Source organism: Eptesicus fuscus, chromosome 24, assembly GCF_027574615.1.
Source record: "Eptesicus fuscus isolate TK198812 chromosome 24, DD_ASM_mEF_20220401, whole genome shotgun sequence".
NCBI classification, from domain to species: Eukaryota; Metazoa; Chordata; class Mammalia; order Chiroptera; family Vespertilionidae; genus Eptesicus; species Eptesicus fuscus.
This window is the reverse complement of record NC_072496.1, coordinates 3,207,417-3,231,478: the sequence shown is the minus strand read 5'-3', so window position 1 is coordinate 3,231,478 and position 24,062 is coordinate 3,207,417. Positions and strand designations below refer to the sequence as shown.

The window sequence follows — 24,062 nt, the reverse complement described above, 5'->3', positions numbered from 1 at the left end:
CAGGTGACGGCCAATCTGAAAACAGCTCTGGGTCTGTGGGATGGTGACCCCGATACCTAACCTACACCGGAGGTGACGGCGGCTCGGGGAAGCAGCCAGGAGAGTGAAAAACAAAACAAAACACTGATTTTATTTATTTTTAAAATATATTTTTATTGATTTCAGAGAGGAAGGGAGAGGGAGAGATAGAAACATCAATGATGCAAGAGAATCATTGACCGGCTGCCCTCTGCACGCCCCACACTGGGGATCGAGCCGGCAACCCAGGCGTGTGCCCTTGACTGGGAATGGAACCGTGACCTCCTGGTTCCTAGGTCGACCCTCCGGCTAACGTGTGTGTAATTCCCTCCTCTCAAAGTTTGGGCTGGGCTGATGACACAAGATTTCAAGGACACAGCTAATCAGCAGCGGAGTTGAAATCTGAACCCAGTTAGAGAAATATTCAGACTGAATCAAGGGTAGATCCTAAACGGAAGGCTACCTTGGGAGCGGTTTCACACATCTTCCTGCGGAAATAAGACGCCTAGGACACTCCGGACGTACAAGGAGAGAGGATTAAAATAGCCTAATGGATGCAGAAAGAAAAAGGGGTTGGGGTGAGCCAGAACTTTGCAAACACATTTAAGGACCTGTTTTGTTGGCCTCTAAGAAGCTGACCTTTCATGTTTAGCCTTCAACTTGACCCGATTATTGTATCCTTTCCTTTAGTCCTTCTCCAGAGGTTCCCAGCATGATTTCCGGATTCCTTAAAAGATGGGAGGGGGAGTGATGGGTGACCGAGCAGCACTTGAGGGCTGTGAATGGGCTTGGAATTTGCTTCGTTAAGATTATAAAAGAACTAGAGGCCCGGTGCACAAAATTTGAGCATGGAGCGGGTGTTCCTCAGCCCAGCCTGCACCCTCTCCAATCTGGGACCCCTCGGGGGATATCCGACTGCCGGTTTAGGGGCATTAACTCCAGCCATTAGGAAAATCACACAGAATGTCCTTGACATACAAAATGAGTGTGGTTTCATGAGTTGTTTTTAATAATAATGGCCATTCCTTTAAATAATATCTGCTTACATACAATACAGCTGGTACTATGTGAATTCAGAATGTTAATATCACAAAATCATAGAAGGTTGTAGTGGAAATAACCTTGGATTGTCTAGTCCAAACGTTTATAAATATTGGAATTCCCTTTTCAAAGATTTTGAATGCTTTCTGTCCTAAGACATTAGTCAACAGAGCGGCAAACCGCGGCTCGCGAACCGCATGTGGCTCGAGAGCCGCAGTTTGCCGACCACTGTCCTAAGAAGCTTAACCAACTTTTGAGGCAACCCATTTTCTGTGAAAGGACTGGGGGGCTCCGGTGGCAGGCGCCCCCCCCCACCTCCCCGGCAGGGCTGAAAGGACATTGGGGCTGAGGGGACCGGGCGCCTCCATCTTGTGGCTATGGGCGCCGCCATCTTTGTGATGGCGTGATGGTCAATTTGCATATTCCCTCTTTATTAGATAGGATAAGTGGGCCCGATTTTCCCACGAACCCAAGAAAAAGGTACAACGGATAAAAGTCAGAGTTCCCACAGACGAACAGCGGAGGAATCATTCTCCAATCAGTCAGCAGATGCCTGCTCCTGGTTAGGTAAGCTAAAGGCATCGGCCCTCGCTGAGCCAGGGTCCTGAGAAATGAGAATTTTAATGTTTTTTTTTTTTTTCCAGATGTCACAGGGTGGCTGTGAACATGAAGGAAACGCTCAACGTAAAGCCTTTTGGCAACACAGCGCATCATGCAAATGTAGGCGCAGGGGACAGATGGTCCGCTCTTCTGTCGGGACTGATTACAAAAGGGTTCCTTCAGGGCCAAAAGGACATGTGACCGCATGGAGGGACCTGGACAGCGTCATGCCAAGCGAAGTAAGCCAGTCAGAGACAGATAAGTATCGCAGGATCTCACTCACCGGTGGAAGCTAAGGAACAAAATGAACCGATGGACAAAACAGATCCAGAGACAGAGACGCACGGAACAGACCGACGAATTTCAGAGGAAAGTGTGGGGGGAGGGTGGGGGACGGGGAGCGGTTAACCTAGGAACTTATATGCATGTGTGGACCCAGACCATCGAGTGGTGAAGGCCTGGGAGGGGCGGGTGCAGGGTGGAGGGGGGTCAAATGGGGAAAACACACACACACACACACACACACCAAGGAGACACCTGTCATACTTACAACAGTAAATGAATGAATAAATAAAAAGCGACATTGATTATGTAGGTTTCAAGTGTGCGATTCTAGAATACACCACCTGTGAATGGCATTGTGTGTTTACCACGCCAAGGTAAGTCACCTCCCATCGCCGTATATGGGACCCCCTTTACCCCTGTACCTCCTCCCTCACCGCCCCCTCCCCTCTGGTAACCACCAGAATGATGTCTGTGTCTCTGACTCTGTTTGCCTTGCTTGTTCATTTGTTGCTTTCAGTTTTATACCCCACGCAGGAGTGACATCGTCCGGTTCTGACTTCTTCCGCGCGGCTTAGCGGCCCAGTGGTCGGTACACTCATGAGTCCACAGAGCCAAATATCAACAGCACGACGATTGACATTTCTGTTGAGAGCCACATTTTTTTTAAACTTAAACTTCTTCTAACGCCACTTCTTCAACACAGACTCGCCCAGGCCGTGGTATGTTGTGGAAGAGCCACACTCCACGGGGCCCAAGAGCCGCAGGTGGCTCGCGAGCCGCGGTTTGCCGACCACGGGCTTTTAGCCTCTCGCTCCCCTCTGTTCCTGCTGTGACTGCCTGAGCACGATGCTTTGCATACGTAGATTGAAGGACGCTGACAGGCCTGCTCATGGCAGGTAGGAAATACACTGACTCAGGGAAAGTGTCAGCGGGGGCTTTGAGTCCTGGGCTACTGGTTTTCTAGTGTCTGTTTGACACCTGTCATGGTCCTGCTGTCCATACCGTGACCCAGGGCTCAGGGGGAGAGTCCTCTGTGCTTGGCTCACCACAGCGGTCCTAGGGACAGTAAGGCTGGGTGGTGGCCAGGATCCCCACGCACGTGTCTACAGAGTTCACCCCAAGGCTTTGCGGGACACTCCGGAAAGAGGCTGTGGCACTTATTCAGCTGGTGGACCTGTGCCTGGGACGGGCGGCCCTCCCAGGGTACTGCCCCGGCTCCTGAACAGGATTTAGTCATCTCTAACGTGTATTCAGCAATGGCTAAAATAGCGCCCTGGTGATTCCATTGCCACAAGTCCCTCTTGGCATGTTCTAGCGACCATGTATCTCATCCGGTGGTTTGAACTGAGAGTTGAGAGAGTCAGTTGGTGTGGCGAGCTGGCACGGCCATGGCATACTCAGCCCCAGGGCGCCTTCTGTGCCACGCCAGCTCAGCCAGGTTCGGTGAAGGATTGAGAAAAGACAGACGAGAGAATAAAAGATGGGTCACGGTGGGACACTGTCCTCTCTGATGGAGAGCTAGTGACAGTGCCACGGACTACAAGCCGTCTCTTTATTTTATAGCCAGATGCCATGAGGCAAAGGAAGGGCGTGGTTATAATGTCCTCGTGGGTTTCGATCCTACTCAATTACATGCATCTAAACTCTATCGAGCCCACATCACTCAGGCACGTGGGGCCACGTGTTCGGACCATAGGTTCAAGCTGACAACTAAAGCCTCTGGCTACAATTGTGCGGGGAGGGCCCTGCCCTCCACGCTGGGACTTGCACATGGCGACAAGAGGACGCTGCCCTCTCATCAGTCCAAGGCTTGAACCTATCCAAACACTGTAGCTGCTCTCCACAAGTTGGGCCGAGAAATCCTAGATCCTCCTGGAACCTAAGCAGAGACATTGTTGTCCAGCTGGTAAAATACATTTAAAACAGAAAGATGGCCCGGCCGGGGTGGGTCAGTGGGTTGAGCGTCGACCTAGGAACCAGGTGATCACGGTTTGATTCCCGGTCAGGGCACATGCCCGGGTTGCGGGCTCCATCCCCAGTGTGGGGCGTGCAGGAGGCAGCCGAGCCATGATTCTCTCTCCTCATGGATGTTTCCAGTTCTCTCTCCCTCTCTTTCTCCCTCTCCCTTCCTCCCTGAAATCAATAAGAATATATATTTTAAAACAGAAGAATCTTTGGGAAGGCTTTGCAAGCTCTGCCTCTTGCTCCCCCGTCCAGGGCATCAGCTGGAGGTACAATACTGGAACCTGGCAAATAGCACAGTGACCTGTGAGCACAATGTGTTATCACCGTGACTTTTATTACAACAGCTGGGAGCTGGCCAAAGCGTTACAGAGAAACCAGAAAGCAGCAGCAGGAGACTCCGCAGGCTCAGAAAAACATTTGTTGGCTTAACCAGAAGCTTCTTTAACGAGAACCCGACAACCTCAAAACTTAACACGAAAACACAGCCCAGGTCGTCACAGGATGTACGGCCTGCCAGAATTTGTTCCATGACAATGACGGAAATACAACGGCACAGCACATTCGGTCTACTTAACAGCCAGAGAAACAGTGCAATCAGCACGGCCCGCGTGGCCCAGTGGTTGAGCATCGACCTTTGAACCAGGAGGTCACGGTTCGATTCCCGGTCAGGGCACATGCCCGGGTTGTGGGCTCAATCCCCAGTGTGGGGTGTGCAGGACGCAGCGATCCATGGTTCTCTCTCATCATTGATGTTTCTATTTCTCTCTCTCCCTCTCCCTTCCTCTCTGAAATCAATCTATATATATAAAAGCCTAAGTGACCGACCACCATCCGACAGTCCGACCGGTAGCTATGAGGCGCAATGATCACCAGGGGGCAGATGCTCAATTCAAGAGCTTCCGAGTGACAGCCACTTGGCAGAGTGCCCTCTTGCACTCCGGAACCCCTCGGGGGATGTCAGACTGCCGGTTTCAGCCCGATTCCTGCAGGCCAGGCCGAGGGATCCCACCTGCCGGAGGGACCCCACTCACTCTGCAGATGCCCTTTGAGCCCCAGCACCGCCCCAAGTGTGGCCGGCTGGGGAGTGACTGCAGGAGGTTAGCTCCAGGGCATGCGTGGTCCATCTCACAAAATCCTGCCCTGCCAGAACCCTTCTAATTAATTCCCTTTCAATGTGCACGAATCCGTGCACCGGGCCTCTAGTAAAAATATATTTTTAAAAGATAGTGAGAAAAATGAAGCCTCAGAAACTCAATGGACTTACCACAACTCCCACTGCCTGGTGGGAGAGGGGAGCAAGAACGCTGACCCTCTGAGCCCCTTTGTAATAACTCTTTTTAGTAGACCAATGTGCGATGGAAAAATAATAATAGCCTTTCTTTAAAGCTTGTTTATCGGTCTTTAACCTCTTCAGAAGAAAATCTATTTTTCTTTAACAGCCTCAGCGGACACTATTCCACGGAAAGAGTTGCCACCGGGTTTGGTAGAACTTTCCAAAAAAACACAGCCATTCGTCAATCCCGTGTTAGAAACACGAGCCCCATCCCGAGAATGGCCGTGTTCTTTTCTCCGTCACAAAAGCCATGAACATGCAAGCACACGTTCACGCAGCCACACGGGCTGCCCCGCAGACAATGGGATATTGCACTGACCGTAATCCGTGTTTTCCGGCTCCCAGCAATTGGATGGCCAAAAGTAGGGCGTCTGTGGGATGAAAAGAAGCGGAACCCAGGTCAGACATGGAAATAATGACCAGAGTGACTGGCTTATGAGCGGTGTTTATATTTAGCAATTCTCGAGGTTCTAGAATAGTTCAGTGAAGATCTGTTTATGATCCAGAGAGGCGACGGAAGGCTTTTCTTCTATGCGTGCTTTGCTGAGCAATGATCCTGCCCCCAAGATATCCCACATGGGCTGCAATTTTATGTCAACTGACATACAACGTTTGAGTCCACCAAGACGGAAAGCAGAGGGTGACAGTATGATTTGGGATAAAATGTGTTTAAATATAACCAATTGCTTTCTATGACTCATGTACCTCAACATGGCCATCGGTCGATCCCAAGCTCAACCTTGAGTCAAACTCTCTCCCCGCAGCCTGGCCATCATTGGCCTTGGTTTTTTTCAATATATATTACAGCTCTTCACTGTATCCAACCGCATGAAAACAATGTGTCCTCCCCCACCCCTTCACTTTAAAAAACATCTCTTCATATAGACATGTATTGCTCTACATTTTTAAACGGCGCCAACCAGAGATCATGTCTTTAACTTGTAATATCTTACTTGATTGATATGATTGACAACAGACAGAAGTCTGATTCTGTCAAGTTCTAGAAACAAACTGACGAAACTACCAAGACGATGTCTGATCTGAAGGACCCTATTGTCATGGTCAACGCTGTATATTTCCTAAAAGGGCTTTTCTAGCTCTGCTAGCTGGACATGCTTGGCTCCGGATCATGAGGAAAATCAATGACCACCTGTCTATCGAACTCCGTCTTCTCGGATGATGGTGACCCCAGGACCCAACGGAACAGTGACTACAGACATTGGCCTTGGGGTCTTATTTATTAGTCAACTAGAGGCCTGGTGCACGGATTTGTGCACCAGTGGGGTCCCTTGGCCTGGCCTGTGGGGATCGGGCCAAAACCGGCTCTCTGACATCCCCTGAGGGGTCCCGGATTACGAGAGGGCACAGGCCAGGCTGAGGAACCCCACAGGTGCACAGTTGGGGCCAGGGAGAGACCGCGGGGGTGGGTGGGTGAGGGGTTAGGAGCCTCCAGGGCATGTCTGGCCAGTCTTGCCCCAGTCCCATCGGCCGGATCCCAGCAGCAAGCTAACCTACCGGTCGGATCGTCTGCTCCCTGGTGGTCAGTGCACGTCATAGCAACTGGAAGAGCGGTCGAACACTTAGCATATTAGGCTTTTATTATGTAGGATTTTATTAACTACCCATGTATAACCAGCACATGTGTGTCATCTCTGATTGCCTATCTCCGTGGTCGGCAAACTGCGGCTCGCGAGCCCCATGCGGCTCTTTGGCCCCTGGAGTGTGGCTCTTCCACAAAATACCATGGCCTGGGTGAGTCTATTTTGAAGAAGTGGCATTAGAAGAAGTTTAAAAAATTGGCTCTCAAAAGAAATTTCAATCGTTGTACTGTTGATATTTGGCTCTGTGGACTAATGAGTTTGCCGACCACTGGGCTATCTAATAATTCTACCTTCTAGAAGAGGCATCTCCAGGAGGGGAGTGATGGGGAGAACTGTTTGTTTTGGGGGAGAGCATCCTGAGCTGTTCAGGACTCCCCGGGTTTTCTGATTTCCTCTCTGCTCCTTGGCAATTGCTGCGGTATTCTAGAGATAGCTGCTAATAACGAGTTTTGTACACGTGAGAACCAAGGGGCTGCAGAAATTTAGGGGGAAAAGGTTGAACCATCAGACGTAGAGGCTAGGAAGGCTTTACACAGGCCCTTCCTCATCCGAATCCCACCTTGACTCTGTGGGGGATGCCTTTTGCGGATTTAATTTCTTAGAAATGCAAGTGGGTAAAGATTCTGGGGACACCATTGGGGGACAAAGTAATGAAAATCTTGCTTTCATGTGGGCTGCTGGGTTTTGAGACACTTCTCTTGGAGTTCATTATCCCCTTCGGATCGTCTCTTTATTTTGGGAGGTGTGTGTGTGTGTGTGTGTGTGTGTGTGTGTGTGTGTGTACGCACACAATATCTATTCAACTTTTAAAGTACCTATTCTAGCTAGATTGTTCAGATACATTCTTTTATTTCTTTCAAACCACAAGGTCTTCTTGCTGCATTCTTACAATTTTTCTTTGTTCTTTTATCATTTAGTAAGAATTTCCTGAATGTAAAAATGAAAGAATGAAACTATTGTATTCTCTAATATTATGTGGAAATGTCATAAAAGCAGCATTCTTCACTAATACTGTAAGATTTTTTCCTAGGAAAAATTTTTTATTTATAGCAAAAGGCAATTTAATAAACAGCAAACCCTTGTAGCTTGCTAGAATTTTAAAAAATACGCTTTTACAGTCTGCATAGACGTTAGGGCATTTTAATGTGTGAGTGTTGGCTTCTTTAGCTGTGATAAAAAAAAACAATCCAAAACTGTCCAGCCATTTCTTAATAATCTTTGGCACATTTTTAATGTAGTGAAAGTCATAAAGGAGACCCGGAAGAGCCCAGCTGGCTTGGCTCAGTGGTTGAGTGCCGACCTATGAACCAGGAGGTCATGGTTCGATTCCTGGTCAGGGCATATGCCCAGGTTGTGGGCAGCTGATCAATGATTCGCTCTCATCATTGATGTTTCTATCTCTCTCTCCCTCTCCCTTCCTCTCTGAAATACAAAAGAGACCGGGAAAATGATGTCAGATGTCAATTCCAATTAGCGAAGAGATGAAAATTGGACAACTGCAAGTTTACATTAATACAAAATGACATGATTAAAAATGTACTAAAAATTGAGACAGATTTACATACTGTTACATGCCAATGAAATAAGGGTTCTGTTTGAATCAAACTCATGCCCTGGAGCTTCTTTTCAGATGTGTAATGATGGCTAGAATCTCAATTGTCCAGGGGAACAATTGTAAACATGATATGACAAGTTTTCCATTTTAATTCATGGTTTTTAAAATCCTTCCACGGAGCTGAATTTCAGCTCAATGTAATATAGAACCTTCTGCTTCCTGGAGCCGTCCCCCGACGTGGAAGTGAACACCTGGACTGACCAATGTCTTGGTAGATACTATAGTAGGGATTCAGCTTTTCCTGGCTTTTCTGTCTTTTCTGTTTTTTAAAATCTTTAAGATTCGATGATTATTAGATTTACAAATATTTAGATCCTATTTCAAATGTAGATGGCCATTAAAATTGTTACCATTTTATATGTAATACTAGAGGCCTGGTGCACGAATTCGTGCACAGGCGGGGTTCCTCGGCCTGGCCAGTGATCGGGGCCGATCGGGGCCGGCCGGCCGGCGGGGGGGAGGGATCATGGGAGGTTGGCCAGCAGGGGGATGTTGGCTGTGGGAGCGCACTGACCACCAGGGGGCAGCTCTTGGATTGAGCATCTGCCCCCTGGTGGTCAGTGCACATCATAGCAACCGGTCCTTCGGTCGTTCGGTTGCTTAGGCTTTTATATATATAGATAGCTCTAGTCATCGGAGAATTTAGCGTTCACAAACCATCTAAACGAAGCACAAGCCATCTTTCTTTGCTTCATATTCTTACGTCTTAAATTTAACAGATTGTTACTAACTGGCCTAAGTCAAATAAGTTACAATTTTCAAATCTTCTGTCAAAACAATTAACAAACAAAATAAGATGTCTGTTTCACTGTTAAAGAATATCTTCATTGAACTTACTTGAAACCGGTAAAAGGTGCCGTCATCCTTGAGGGTGAGGACGTGATCTGAGATCGGGAAGAAGTAGCCGTGGGCAGCCATCAGCGTCCCCAAATGGAGGGCCTCCACTATTGCACGAAAACAAACAAACATGCATGAAGACCTTTTTAAAATTACAGATTTACAGAAGAGGAGGGCTTTGTCATGTTTCCTTTTGTTGTTGTGAATCCTCACCCAGGGTCATCTTCCCTCTGATTTTCAGAGAGAGTGGAAGGGAGGGGGAGAGACAGAGAGAGAAACATCGATGTGTGAGAGAGACACTTCGTCACGTTTCCTTTTGAGCACATTCTTGCACCCAAAAGACCTTGTTCTTTTTCTTCTTCGTTCAGCTCTTTCCCAGGAGGAACTAAGACACCTCTGGTTGCTGGTAGTGACTGTGCAGGGGTGAACCCCACCCCGTGATGACAAAAACACAGCACAAAGTTATGGGACACTGAAACGGAAAGAATATTCTGAAATCACAGAATCTGACTCCTTCATTTCATAGATGGGGCATGTTCATGTTGATCCACACATCCACAAACAATTCTATTTGCATTTATATAGCACTTTAGACTCTTATTTTATTTCTTTGTTTGTTTGTTTGCTTGTTTTAAATATATTTTTACTGATTTCAGAGAGGAAGGGAGAGGGAAAGAGAGACAGAAACATCAATGATGAGACAGAACCATTGATCAGCTGCCTCCTGCACGCCCCCTACTGGGGATTAAGCCTGCAACTGGGGCACGTGCCCTGACTGGGAATTGAACCGTGACCTCCTGGTTCATAGGTTGATGCTCAACCACTGAGCCACACCAGCTAGGCAGCACTTTAAACTTTTAAAAGTGTTCCCACTTGCATCACCCCCTGGCTTATAGCATAAATATCAAATACTATCAGTGATCATTCTAACAGATCTTTAACAGTGATTCTCGCAGGGAATGTTAAACCATTTACGCTGCACTGAGTGAGCCTACAGTCCTATGAGTGTCCAAACTGCTCTAGCTTTTACGATATAAGGTATTTTATTTATACGGTATTCTAGATATGGACAAGGAAGAGGCTTATTTGACAATGAAAACGTTGTATTTTCCCAACAGGCTGGAAAACAGAACATAATACTGTAACTGTCATACTCGGTCTACAGCAGCCAACAATTGCTTCCAGCAAAGGATTAATCAAATTTGATTAATAGAGCTATCACTGTATGTGTGCAGGGATGACATAAGTTTGCTAACGTGAAGTCTGGGCAATACGAACCTGTGCAAAATACATTTTTTATTCTAACAAGTGTATAAGTATATAGAAAATACAAAAGAGTGAGATTTCTTTATGTTTGTGTATGTTTATACGCAATTTATGTATAGATGTATTTCTGTTTCTTAGACAAGTAGCTAAAATGGTTCTTTAACCTAAGGATTCTCACAGTAGTTCCCGAAATATGAACTCCATAAAAATATTTTTTTTAAAAAAAAAGCAAGTCAGGTTAATGGATTAAAAAGTCTTTCAAGCTTTCAATTGCTTATTCCTGTTTATGGTACTGCATCAGTGGCCAGAAATTTATTAGGCTGCCATCGCACATCTGCTGGTAAATTAGGCAAATTTATCAAATGTGGGGGCACCGAGGAGAGCTGGGAAGCCGTGAATAACACTTAGGGTGCGTGTTTATAAAAAGGCGAGGCCAGGTAAATGTACCTACTGTGGAAGGACAAGACATTCCCCTTCCATCGCACACCTGGCTGAGTGGAAACAGCTCACAAGAGCGAGGCAGGGTTTGGTGTGATCCAAACCTCCACCATCGACCTGCATTACCACCATTTGCCCACCATCCAGAACTGAAATATCAGTGCTGGCATGTGCACATAAGGAACTGTTTGACATTGAAATTGGGACTCAAAAGAACTGTTGGCCCAGAAATAAACTCACTACAGACTTATTCATTTGCCTGTCAGCATAACCATTATGGCTTGTCTCATTTTCGGTTCTTATAAGTGTATTTCTTGTATCACATGATCTCACGCATCTAGGGGAAATAATGAACAACATAGACTGATGAACAAAAACAGACCTGGAGACAGGGAAGCATCGATCAGACTGTCACACCTCAGAGGGAAGGCAGGGGAGGGTGGGGGGAAGGGAGAGAGATCAACCAAAGGACTTGTATGCATGCATATGAGCCTAACCAGTGGTCACGGACGACAGGGGGGTGGGGGCATGCGTGGGGAGGGCTTTGGGATGGGAATGGGGGGATGAGGACAAATATATGATACCATAATCAATAAAGAAATTTAAAAAGAAAAAACTCCACCATCTTTGTCCTATCTCCTACCGCTCGCCAACAGGCACCTGTGATTCCCCAAAAAGCTGGCCTACCCACTTGCCCTGAACTGTCAGAAAATCAGTGTCTGCAGCGGCTCCCTTTCTAAGCTGGAAGCCAGTGCCCTGCCCTTGCGTCCTGTTCCACAAGAGAGGGTGTCTGCAGGGTGTCTGGGTGCATTTTAATGGCGTTCAAATGTCTGGAACTCTCCCAGAAGAAAAAAAAAAAGCATCACCTCAAGGTGTTACTTCACTTCCTAGGCTATTATTTTAGGCCTCGAGAGACATGTCCAGCCGATGAATTTATTTATCTCTTTGTGAGACTCTTGCTGTGTCCTTGCTGTGCTTTGCTGGGTGTCCAGGGCGCTCTTCTTTCCACCAATATATCACGTTCTGTCTCTAACAGGAGCTTCTATTTGCTCATCAGCTCTTCTTTTCCCACAGAATAAAAGCAACTTTCTTAGGCTGTTTCAGAACACTGAGAGCATTTTCCCTGCCGTTGATTAGCATCCATCACTGCCTTTACTCCGAGAAAAACGAATTACCTGAAACCTACGGGCGGGTCACCCTGGGAAGTGTCAGCATCTGTTCCACAGCGAAACCCCTTTCTGTGTCCTGAGGGTCATGGGAACCCAGGAAGGATGTGGAGAGCGGCCACAGTGTTTGGACAGGTTCAAGCCTCGGACTAATAAGAGGGCACCGTCCTCTCCTGGCAAAGCCACGTGCAAGTCCCAGCGTGGAGAGCAGAGCCCTCCCCGCACCATGACAGCCAACAGCTGTGGTTGTGAACTTGGACCTATGGTCCGAACATGTGGCCCCACGTGCCTGAGTGACATGGGCTTGATAGAGTTCAGGTGCATGTAGTTGAGTAGGATGGAAACCCACGAAAATGTTGTCACATCTTGACCACGCCCTTCCTTTGCCTCGTGGCATCTGCTATACAATAAAGACACGGCTGGTAGTCCTTGGCGCTGTCGCTAGCTCTCCAACAGAGAGGACAGTGTCCCACCCAGCCCCAGCTTCATTCTCTCGTCTGTCTTTTCTAACTTCTTCACGGCCCCCACTCAGGCTCCCCCTTGGCCGTGCTGGAGAGACACAGGACTTTTCCCAGAGGTCAGGCCTGTATCCAGACCTTGAGCCATGAATGTGGGAATCTAATCTAATAATAGACAAATATACAAATTGACCACACCTTCACCACACCTAAGCCACGCCCACCAGCCAAGCCACGCCCACCAACCAATCAGGACGAGTATGCAAATTACCCCAACAAAGATGGCGGCTAATTTGCATATCAAGACAGTGTGGAAAGAAGCCAAGAGCTGCAAAGGGGAGTAAAGCTTCAAAGAAGCAAGCAAGCCAGGGGGGTGGGGGGAGGAGAAGGGAGGAGCGAAGTCAGGGCCGGGGGCGAAGGGAAACGTGGGCGGGCTGGAGGAGAAGGCGGGGCGGGAGACAAGGGCGGAGCGGAGGCGGGGCCGGGGGCGAAGGGAAACGCGGGCGGGCTGGAGGAGAAGGCGAGGCGGGCGGCAAGGGCGGAGCGGAGGCGGGGCCGGGGGCGAAGGGAAACGCGGGCGGGCTGGAGGAGAAGGCGAGGCGGGCGGCAAGGGAGGAACGGAGGCGGGGTAGAGTTCAGCAGGAAATCCTATTGCAGGATTTTTCCTACAACGGGAACGCTAGTGTACCTTATAAAACGTTCAATGAAACAGAATAGATGCAACCCATTTTATGTTAATATGTTCTTCGCTGAGTATATTCAATTCAATCATACTGACTGAGCATCTATTACGTGCCAGGCACACTGACCAGGCCAGAGACAGAGAAAAGCCTGCAAGAAAGTCCCTCTATTTTCTTTCTTTCTTTAAAAAAAAAATATTTTTATTGACTTCAGAGAGGAAGGGAGAAGGAGAGAGAAAGAGAGAGAAACATCAGTGATGAGAGAGAATCATGGATCGGCTGGCTGCCTACTGTGCGCCCCCTACTGGGGATCGAGCCCGCAACATGGGCACGTGCTCTGACCAGTAGTCAAACCATGACCTCCTGGTTCATAGGTCGATGCTCAACCACTGAGCCACCCAGTGCGCTCATTCTCTCCTCTGAGGAGGGCCTAATAAGGCACTGAAATTAGCAGAGAAAGAAAACGATGGCTCATGCTCATCTCACAGGAAAATAATGGGACAACGCGTAATATTTCCTGGGCACATACCCAAAGCCCTGGCCGCCCCGGCGGGAAGGTGAGGTAGGAGCAGTTGCCCAAAGACGTGAGGAATTGATTGGCTGTTTCCCCTTAAGGCATTACTTACAACGGGAAATGCACGTTCGCAAGATGAGTGCGTGGGTAATACCTGTTATCTGGAACTAGGTCACCCTAATCAATCTTGTCAGAGCGTGTGTGTGTGATGGCTGCAATCTGGGATTTCTTGCATGTTGTCATCGGAGTGTTAAAGGCTGCCTTAGAAACCCGGAAAGTTTTCACAGAACGGTTCACTAGCCCTGGAACAGGAACTAATAAAGGGGCACTTTTGTTTACTTCGTGTGGACGTGACAGCTCACAGATAACGTGTGTGTGTTTTTTAATCCTCCCCTAAGGATATTTTCCACTGATTTTTAGAGAGAGTGGAAGAGAGAGAGAGGGAAGGACGGAGAGAAACATCGATGTGAGAGAAGCACATCGATTGGTTGCCTCCTGCTCGTGCCCCACCAGGGCCCAGGCCAGGGAGGAGCCTGCAATGAAGGTACATGCCCTTGACCAGAATCGAACCTGGGACCTTTCAATCCACTGGCTGACGCTCTATCGACTAACCGGCTAGGGGAGGGGTCGGCAAACTCATTAGTCAACAGAGACAAATATCAACAGCACAACGATTGAAATTTCTTTGGAGAGCCAAATTTTTTAAACGTAAACTTCTAACGCCACTTCTTCAAAATAGACTCGCCCAGGCCGTGGTGTTTTGTGGAAGAGCCACACTCAAGGGGCCAAAGAGCCGTCTGTGGCTCGCGAGCTGCAGTTTGCCGACCACGGTGCTAGGATAAGTATTTTCAAAGCTCATGTACCAAAGGAACAGGGGAGGCACGCAGGCATTTGGAATGAGAGCTACACTTTATGATGACACGGCTTTTATAAAGTTAGCTCAAAACAAAGAAAAATAAAATGTTTGCATCCCCACGTACTGTTCTTTCCAGAGCATTCTAAGGTAGAATAAGAGGTAGGAGCAGAGCCGAGCAGAATTCTGTTCGAATCAAAGGAAGATGGGGTCAGTAGTTAGTGTATTTCCATCTTTCTCTGCCATGACAATCTCAGTCACTATAATCCCCAATTTTTTTGTTTGTTTTTTGTTTGTTTTCTCAGCATCTTTTGTAAACAAATACATCTTATTTTCATTTCAGCGATGAGAGCTGTTTGCCACATGGGAAGGCTCTTACAAGATACTATTTAAAAGGCCCTAACCGGTCTGGCTCAGTGGCTAGAGCGTCGGCCTGCGAACTCAAGGGTCCCAGGTTCGATTCCGGTCAAGGGCATGTACCTTGGTTGCAGGCACATGCCCAGTAGGGGGTGTGCAGGAGGAAGCTGATCGATGTTTCTCCCTCATCTGATGTTTCTAACTCTCTCTCCCTCTCCCTTCCTCGCTGTAAAAAAATTTAAAAAATAATAATAAATAAATAAATAAAAGTCATTAAGTAGTCCTCACATACGTAGGAATGTGTCCCAGGCGATGCAGAGCTATTCCCAGACCCTGGAAAGCAGATTAGTGCTGCAGCATAGACCCAGTGTCCACCACAGTGAATGGATGCGCGATTTAAATAAGAGCATTAAAGAGGATCGTGTGGGCATGACGGAAAATAACAACATGCTCAGACCTCATGCCAAAATGGAGGGACGGCAACTATGAATGAATGAGATTCACTTTTATGTGTCTCACGAAGAGAAATGTCATGACCTCGTGATCACTGGCTATAAAATTCCATGTTCAATAGTTCGTGAACATGCACACAGTCCCTCCAGGCTAACCATCGCCATGCCACCCAAACCAAGTTTTATAAAGTGGAATATCAAATATGTAAAAAAAAAAAAAAACGGTAAACATAGACTAAATAAATTTTAGATGAATATATGTTGACTACCATTACATTTGCATAAAGGCTACCATCCTAGTGAAGTGTAATTACAAATCTTTCAGGTTTGCTTGCTTGTCAGATTAGAAACGTATTTCTTAAAAGCACAAAAAGAATTCAATGATTGGGAAAATGATATATTTACCTGGATCTTCTATCGTTAGGTTCTTTATTAACCACTGAACAATGTCTGAGCCTAGAAAAAAGAAAAACACAAGTATATGTAAACATTTGTCTCTATATATTAAGAATTCTTAACTTCTGGGACTCATACTAGTATACAGGAGAGATGACAGAGGATCTGCAGAAATTGTTAGGTTTGAGGTACATTTTGATCTATGAACAAGACAGAAATGCAGTTGCTGAAGGGGCATGTGTCAGAGGTCAAAGGTGGAGAACAGTCCATAAAAGCCATCCATTGCACACTTTCTGTACACTGGGCGCTGGGAATAACAGGAACACGGAACTAGTACGTGTCCATACTGCAGGTCTTGAACTCTAGGCGAAAGAATCTGGATTATTTTTCCATACATCGGTCAGAGGAAGAGACACATTGTATTTGAGCAAAAGACGACCTTATCAAAGCGAGTTCAAGGAACTGGACTGGCCGTGCAAGTGGCGTGCCTCAGACCAGGTAGAAAGAAAGCAGGGGGTCAACACTGCTACAGGCTGTGATCCAGGATGGAGAGGATAAGGCTCTGGGCCAGTTCCATGTACAAGTGAATTAACACTAAATCGGACACTTGCTTCAGGACTTTGGTGAGTGGGAGAACTGAATCGAGACTCGAGGTTGCCCAGGCCAGTGGCATCGTGAATCAAATGAATGGTGAAAGTATGAGCAGAGCCCAGCCAGTGTGGCTCAGCAGTTGAGCATCGACCTATGAACCAGGAGGTAATGATTCGATTCCCGGTCAGGGCACATGCCCGGGTCGCAGGCTCCATCCCCAGTGTGGGACGTGCAGGAGGCAGCCGATCCATGATTCTCTCTCATTATTGAGGTTTCTATCTCTCTCTCCCTCCCCCTTCCTCTCTGAAATCAATAAAAATATATTTTTAGAAAAAGAAAACATGAGCAGAAATGGGAGTTAAAGAGGAGTGATGTACCTGGGATTTTCATTACTATTAAAAGTTGGTTTTCTCATCTACACTAATAAAAGAGAAATGTGCAAATTGACCGTACCTTTCTGATGCCCACCAGCCAATCAGGAGTGAGTATGCAAATCAATCCAACAAAGCTGGCAGTTTAATTTGCATACGTAGGCACTGAGTGGCCAGGGGCAGGATGCTTGCATTGTTACCATGGCGATGACGCAGGCATTCTGCACTGCCCCAGCCAATCCAGGCCTCTGGGCATCATGGGAAGGCAGAAAGGCTGCTCTGGGCCGGAGCGAAGGCAGTGCTGGCAGCCAGGGGAAGGAAGGCCCATTCTTGCACGAATCTTCATGCATCGGGCCTCTACTTTCTACGTAAAATGTCAAAAACATGAATGGAAATAGTTGTGCATCCATGATAGGCTGCATCGGGGCTGCGTGAATGAAATTTCGTGTGAACTGAAATCCCATTTCTGCCTCTCTTGGAGACTGGCTGATGTACAGCCTGCCCACCTGAAATCTGATAAGTAAGTTACATATGTTAACCAGGGCTGAGTAATTCTAGCTGCAAAAGATCTCAAAACTAATTTCAAAATTAACTTGATGATCCAACTTGGCGATAATGTCCTAAAAGTTCTGAGTACACTCAGACCCACCATCGAATTCGACAGGCATGCATTTTAAAAATAACTCCAAGTGTCGGGAGTTCTTCTTTTTTCATTGTTCCTTTCACAGCTGCCCTTGGTTTAAATGCATTTTGATATTTTTAGTGATTTCAAAGAGGGAGAAGAGGGAGGGAGAGACAGAGAAAAACATCAATGATGAGAGAAACATCATGGATCGGCTGCCTCCTGCACACCCAACACTGGGGAGATTAAGCCCGCAACCCGGGCATGTGCCCTTGACCAGAATCAAAGCCAGGACCCTTCAGTCCACAGGCCAATGCTCTATCCACTGAGCCAAACCGGCAAGGGCTGAGTAGGATATTTTTTTAAAATATATTTTTATTGATTTCAGAGAGGAAGGGAGAGGGGAGAGAGAGAAACATCCATGATGAGAGAGAATCACTGATCAGCTGCCTCCTGCACGCCCCCTACTGGGGATTGAGCCCACAACCTAGGCATGTGCCCTTCACCGGAATCGAACCCGGCCAGGGCTGAATGCATTTTGAGAAGATGGATTTACTTAGCTCCTCAAGGAAGCTCTGAAAAAGGGAAGGAAAACCACTTCAGGGAGCAAGGGGATTGTCAAGTGAGATGTGCAACCTTAGAGCCTAAGGTCCTCCCTTGACGAAAGAGAAGGGGAAACAAGGTTTCATATATGTCTGAAGGGACCCTGACGAAGGTAGACTTCTTGGTACCCCAACCTTATGCACGATCCAGGCACCCCGCTCCATTTCCTCGTTTGCACATCTATTTGGGGAGCCCATGTGAGCAGCCCCCAGAAGATGTCCATGCAGTTGAAGAAAGCCAACCGTTCCAAACAGGACTACGTTTTTTGTCACACTGTGAAAAGGGATTTAAAAATGCTTTTAGAGAAAGTTTTTTAAAGTTTTCTTTCTTTTTTTTTTTTGTGCTGAGCATAAAAAAAAAAAAAAATACAAAGAAGCCTAATTCGGAATTACATAATTCAAGAAATGGGAAACTTTCCTTCCTAGCCTAGTTTTAGGTATTCATGTCCTGGTCATAGCCAGAACTCAATAAAAGTTAAGGGTGAGGCCCGGCTGGCGTGGCTCAGTGGTAGAGCGTTGAACTATGAACCAGGAGGTCATGGTTCAATTCCCGGTCGAGGCACATGCCTGGGTTGCAGGCTTGATCCCCGGCAGGAGGCGTGCAGTAGGCAGCCGATCCATGACTCTCTCCCATCACTGATGCTTCTTTCTCCCTCTCCCTTCCTCTCTGATATCTATCTATCTATCTATCTATCTATCTATCTATCTATCTATCTTCTATCTATCTATCTATCTATCTATCCATCTATCTGTAGATACACATCTACATCTATATATCTATCTATATATCTATATATCTAACATATATAAATAAATCTATCTATATAAATAAAGTTAAGGGCGAAAAGGAAATATAAGAAGAGGTCTGAGAACTCCCCAGGCCTCCTAATCCATGTGAGGGTACAAACAAGAAGTCAGCAGCCTGGCAGGGGGTCCCTCCCAGCACCCAAGGGGCACCTGGATCCCAGCCTTCCGACCTGCAGAACGGTGACACATCCGTCCCAGTTGTTTATAAACCACCCCGTTCCTGGTGACTCAGCGCAGGCTGACTCAGCCGAAGGACATCTCGGTGGCTTCCCAGTTTGGCAATTCTGAATAAAGCTGTGATCAACGTTCACGCGCAGGTTCCCGGGCGGACTGTTTTGAACTGCTCTGGGCAAATGCCAAAGAGCATGATGATTGGATGGCAGGGCCAGAGTCGGTTGAGTTGTGTGAAAAGCCACCAACCAGCTTTCCACAGCGGCTGGGCCAGTTGGCACCCCTGCCAGCGGCACATCCTCCCTGGCATTTGGTGGTGTCGGCGTCTGGATGGGGGCCATGCCGACAGGTGCGCGGTGGTACCTCGTTGCTTTCGTTGGCATTTCTCCGATGACACATGATGGGGAGCATCTTTCCTGATGCTTCTTTGCCATCTGTCCATCTCCCTTGGCGCTGGGTGTGGTGAGGTCCCTGGCTCCTTTTCCATCAGGTTGTGTGTTTTCTTCTTGTTGGGTTTTAAGAATTCTCTGTGTATTTTGGGCAACAGTCCTTCATCAGACGTGTCTTTTGAAAATGTGTTCTCCCAGTCTGTGGCTTATCTTCTCCTTCTCTTGACATGGCCTTCCATAGCACAGAAAGTTTTAATCTATTTTTTTTAAACATGCTTCTTTTACATTTTTTAAATTGATTTCAGAGAGAAAGAGAGAGGGGAGAGAGAAACATCCATGATAAGAGAGAATCATGGATCGGCTGCCTCCTGCACACCCCCAGATGGGGATCAAGCCACTGACTTTTGGTGTTAGGTCAAGCCTTTCGTCGTTATGGACCGTGGCTATTTATATAGAGAGAGTCCATGATATAATCATAGTGCTAGACCCTCAAGGAGACACAATCAACCCTATCAAGTAACCCTTTCCCCCTCAGAGTGGATCATAATATCTACACTAATAAAAGAGTAAGAGGCAAATTGACCATACCTCCACGACACCCACCAGCCAATCAGGAGTGAGTATGCAAATTAACCCAACAAAGATGGCATATTAATTTGCATACACAGGCACTGTCCCAGCCGCTCCGGGCCTCTGGGCAGTGTGGGAAGGCGGAAAGGCGGCTCTGGGCCAGAGCAAAATGGCGGCTCCGGCAGGAGCGAAGGTGGTGCCGGCAGCCAGGGGAAGGAAGGCCTATTCTTGTACGAATCTTCGTGCATCGGGCCTCTAGTTTTATCATAAGAGGCAACTCTGGATCATTCCTTTGAATACAGAGGAAGCAAGTCATGGTTCTTATGCTGTACATGGGGAATTAAAACAGAAGGGCCGCCCTAGCCTGAACGAAAACAGAGAAGTGCAGTCATTCACCTAAAGCCGCACAGCTCGGAAGCTGAGATGCGAACCCACAATCGAATCCCACGTTCACGCTCTTTCTTAATCGCTTGGAGCGCCCAGGCTCCTGGGGTTGTGGCAGGGAGCTTTGCACAGTCTGTGTCCCTCAAAGTCACCCCGCCCAATGCTGTGGGAAGGGAGGTTGTCCTTTTCCGTTATCTGTGCCTGGAGAGCCAGAGAGAGAGCGAGGGCGCGTGTATGAAGATGGGCAATTTAACAGCTTTTCCTTGACCGGAGACTCCTCGTTCATAACAAGAACATTCTTATCACAGGGACCATGTCTACCAGGGAACTCGGTTACCTGATAGAGCGGCTGCAGAGGAACGCCTATCCCAATGCCCAAATGTCTACTAGGTCACCAACCGCATCAATACTATAAATATACTTAACCGCTAGGGTACCCCCTTTCTGGGGGTGATGGCAGGCGCAATGGGATGACACACCCCGCAGAGGAAATGCAACCCAATCCCCCCAACTGTCTATTCAGCACATCTTTTTTTTTTTTTTAATATATTTTATTGATTTTTTACAGAGAGGAAGGGAGAGGGATAGAGAGTTAGAAACATCGATGAGAGAGAAACATCGATCAGCTGCCTCTTGCACACCCCCTACTGGGGATGTGCCCGCAACCAAGGTACATGCCCTTGACCGGAATCGAACCTGGGACCCTTGAGTCCGCAGGCCGACGCTCTATCCACTGAGCCAAACCGGTTTCGGCTATTCAGCACATCTTTAAGCTAGATGCCCGGATGTCGGCATCCATCCTCCACGGGCAGCGCTGGATGGCTGCTGGCACGTGGAGTCCTTCATACACTATGCATGTTTAACTTCCCCGTGGCACTCAGCGATGTGTAAATAATTAAATGAGCAGTTATTTGTGTAGTGTCTGCTTCTCCCTCTGGAATAGGAAGCTCTAGATGGGCAGCCACCACGTCTCCAACCGCTAGACCAGACAAGCAAGGAGGCCCCTCCATTACAGGGAGGGAGAGAGGGCCTCGCTGTTTGGCATAGATGACATTGTTTGTGATATCAAGTGATGCGGACAAAAACATCCAAAGAATCCTGTGAGAGGGACTTCTAGGTGAGGGGCGATATGATAAGCTTCCCTTTGACCGTGAGATTCTCTTCTTGAATTAACAGTGTCTCGGGTGTCTGTGAGGAGGAAGTTTTTATTTTATTTTATTTTTTTCAGTGATTCTTTTTTAAAATCTTTGTTGTTGAAAGTATGACATATGTCCCCTTTTTTCCTCCCACTGACCTCTTGTAGCCTGCCCTCAAACCCCCACCTCCCACCTCCAGGCCTTCACCCCCCTATGGTCTGTGTCCATGGGTTATGCACAGTAGGAGAAGGTTTTGAGAAGTAAATACAACGTGTACATCCAGAAAAGCTTTCTGTTGCAAAATCATGCCCGCTACATAGCTGGCGATGACCCGTAGTCAGAACACAGACAAGGACAGCATAGGATACTGCGCGGTGCCTCTAGTGTCACTTCCATCTTGGGTTCTGAGCCAGGGAGGAGGAAGCGATGAAGGAGGTCCAGGAGCTCACGGCACCACAAACGCAACCACAGAACATGTTTCGGCCAAAAGATGCTGAAAAGTCAAGTGAGATGCGGGCAGAGGAGGTGGAGGCCAGTGGGAACATAGACGGGCATGGTGAGCTGAGTTGAGGGTCCAGATGCTTTGGGACGGGTAATCAAGGATGGGGCCAGGAAAAAGACAGAGCCGACAGACTTGTCTTGGAGGGGCTGATGGCCTGGGTAGTGAGATAGGACACATTCTTAACTAGATCTGTCATAAAATGGCCACTACAGTCGAGTGCCACCCAACTACGACCCAGGATGTGCTGGGACGGCCAAGGAGAGCTTCCGAGGGTACAGGACTTGATCTGTCTTGTAAAGAAAATGCGAATTAAATCCGTGGAGAGAGGGAAATGGAGTGTCCCAGGCAAGGGGGTGGACCAGCGTGGGCAGGTGGGAGAAATCTGTTGCTCTGTTGGAGGATGAGGTGGAAGAGGGAGCCCTAGCTGGTGTGGCTCAGTGGATAGAGCGTCGGCCTGCAGACTGAAGGGTCCCGGGTTCGATTCTGGTCAAGGGCACATGCCGGGGTTGTGGGCTCGATCCCCAGTAGGGGGTGTGCAGGAGGCAGCCGATCTATGATTCTCTCTCATCATCGATGTTTCCTTCTCTCTCTCCCTCTCCCTTCCTCTCTGAAATCAATAAAAGTATATTTTTTTTAAAAAAAAGAGAGAGGCAGAGGGCGGTCAAAGGGCTAAGATTAGTGGAGGTGGCTCAGTCAGGCTGAAGGTGAGGTTTCCGCCTGAGGGGTTGTAAAAGCGGAAACTAGAGCAGGATGTACTGCGAGGCGGCTCCAATCCACCTTTTCCCCGCTGGCACCACCACGTCCCCAGGTCGCAGAGAACAACAATCTAGCAAAACAGATCACGCCCGCCCGTTCCTTTCAGCTTCAGGCCCAGGTGCTAATGCCCATTTTCAGTGCCAAGTTTAAAAAACCCACCTTATTATTTTCATTCCTTTTACACAGAACCCCCTAAGCTAGCTTATTCCTTTTAAAAAAGGGGGGGAAGAGGGGGCTACAATGGGGTTTGGATGGTGCTTTAAGGCCATTCTGGCGGCAAGTCAAACCCCTTGGCAATGAGTTCGCACGACCTGCCAGAGCCTGGGGCGGCCCTGGAGCAGGCTGGCCGGGAGCCGCGGTGTGTGCGGAAGGAGAAGGTTCATGCTTAAGCCTCGCAGATGAATGCTGCCGCATCTGCACGAGAACCAACCCCGTGATTATTCCATTACCTCGCACCCCAGGGTCTCACTCACCACCAGGTCTCCCAGCGAGCGGATCCATTTACCGCTCAATTGAATAATTCCACCCAAAGGGGATCACGCGCCCGTGCTGACAGACCGTCCCCACCCTCACCGATGGGACAGCGTCGAGGCGCAGAGGGGCTTCCAGAAACAGCTGTTCCCCGGGCATCAGGTGGGATGTGAACAGCAGCTGCCGAAATAACACTGCCTCGGCCTCACCTCCTTCCCGGTCCCGTCGGGGGTCTCACCTTTGGAGAGGGGGTGGCTGCGGCCCGAGGAGAAAGCGAGAGGCGCAATGCCGGGGCCTGCTGCTGGGCTGGGGCTGGTTCTGTGGCCCCCGCCCCCCCCCCCCCCCCCCCGACCCAAGGCTGCCTCAAACGCCACGCGACACCACACGCAGCTGCCACGTGTGCCCAAGAGCATCCGACTCAACTGGGACGCTGAGCAGAAAGATCACACCTCTTAGGCTGCCCCTGCCTCCCTGATGCTGGGCAATTTTTTAAGAGAATGAGCTAGCCCGGCCGGCGTGGCTCAGGGGTTGAGCGTTGTCCTATGAACCAGGAGGTCAGGGTTCAATTCCCATCAGGGCACATGCCCAGGTTGCAGGCTCCATCCCCAGTATGGGGCATGCAGGAGGCAGCCGATCCGTGATTCTCTCTCATCAGGGATGTTCCTCTCTCTCTCTCTCTCTCTCTCTCTCTCTCTCTTTCCTCTCTCTCTCTCTCTCCCTCTCCCTTCCCTCTCTGACATCAATAAATGTATATTTTAAAAAGAGAGAGAGAGAGAGAGAGAATGAGCTGGATGTGGTGTTTTACCGGCTCCTCT

At 48.2% G+C, this 24,062-nt stretch overlaps 1 protein-coding gene across 1 annotated transcript in view; it reads right to left on the bottom strand.

Moving 5' to 3' along the window:
- Nucleotides 1–24,062, bottom strand: part of RGS7 (regulator of G protein signaling 7) — a 131,633-nt gene that overhangs the window by 33,052 nt on the left and 74,519 nt on the right. The window contains exons 3-5 of the mRNA XM_008158623.3: nucleotides 15,885–15,935; nucleotides 9,296–9,402; nucleotides 5,562–5,613 (exon numbers count right to left, since the gene is read on the bottom strand). Of these exons, the coding sequence (XP_008156845.1) occupies nucleotides 5,562–5,613; nucleotides 9,296–9,402; nucleotides 15,885–15,935 (210 nt within the window). The remainder of the gene's footprint in view (nucleotides 1–5,561; nucleotides 5,614–9,295; nucleotides 9,403–15,884; nucleotides 15,936–24,062) is intronic.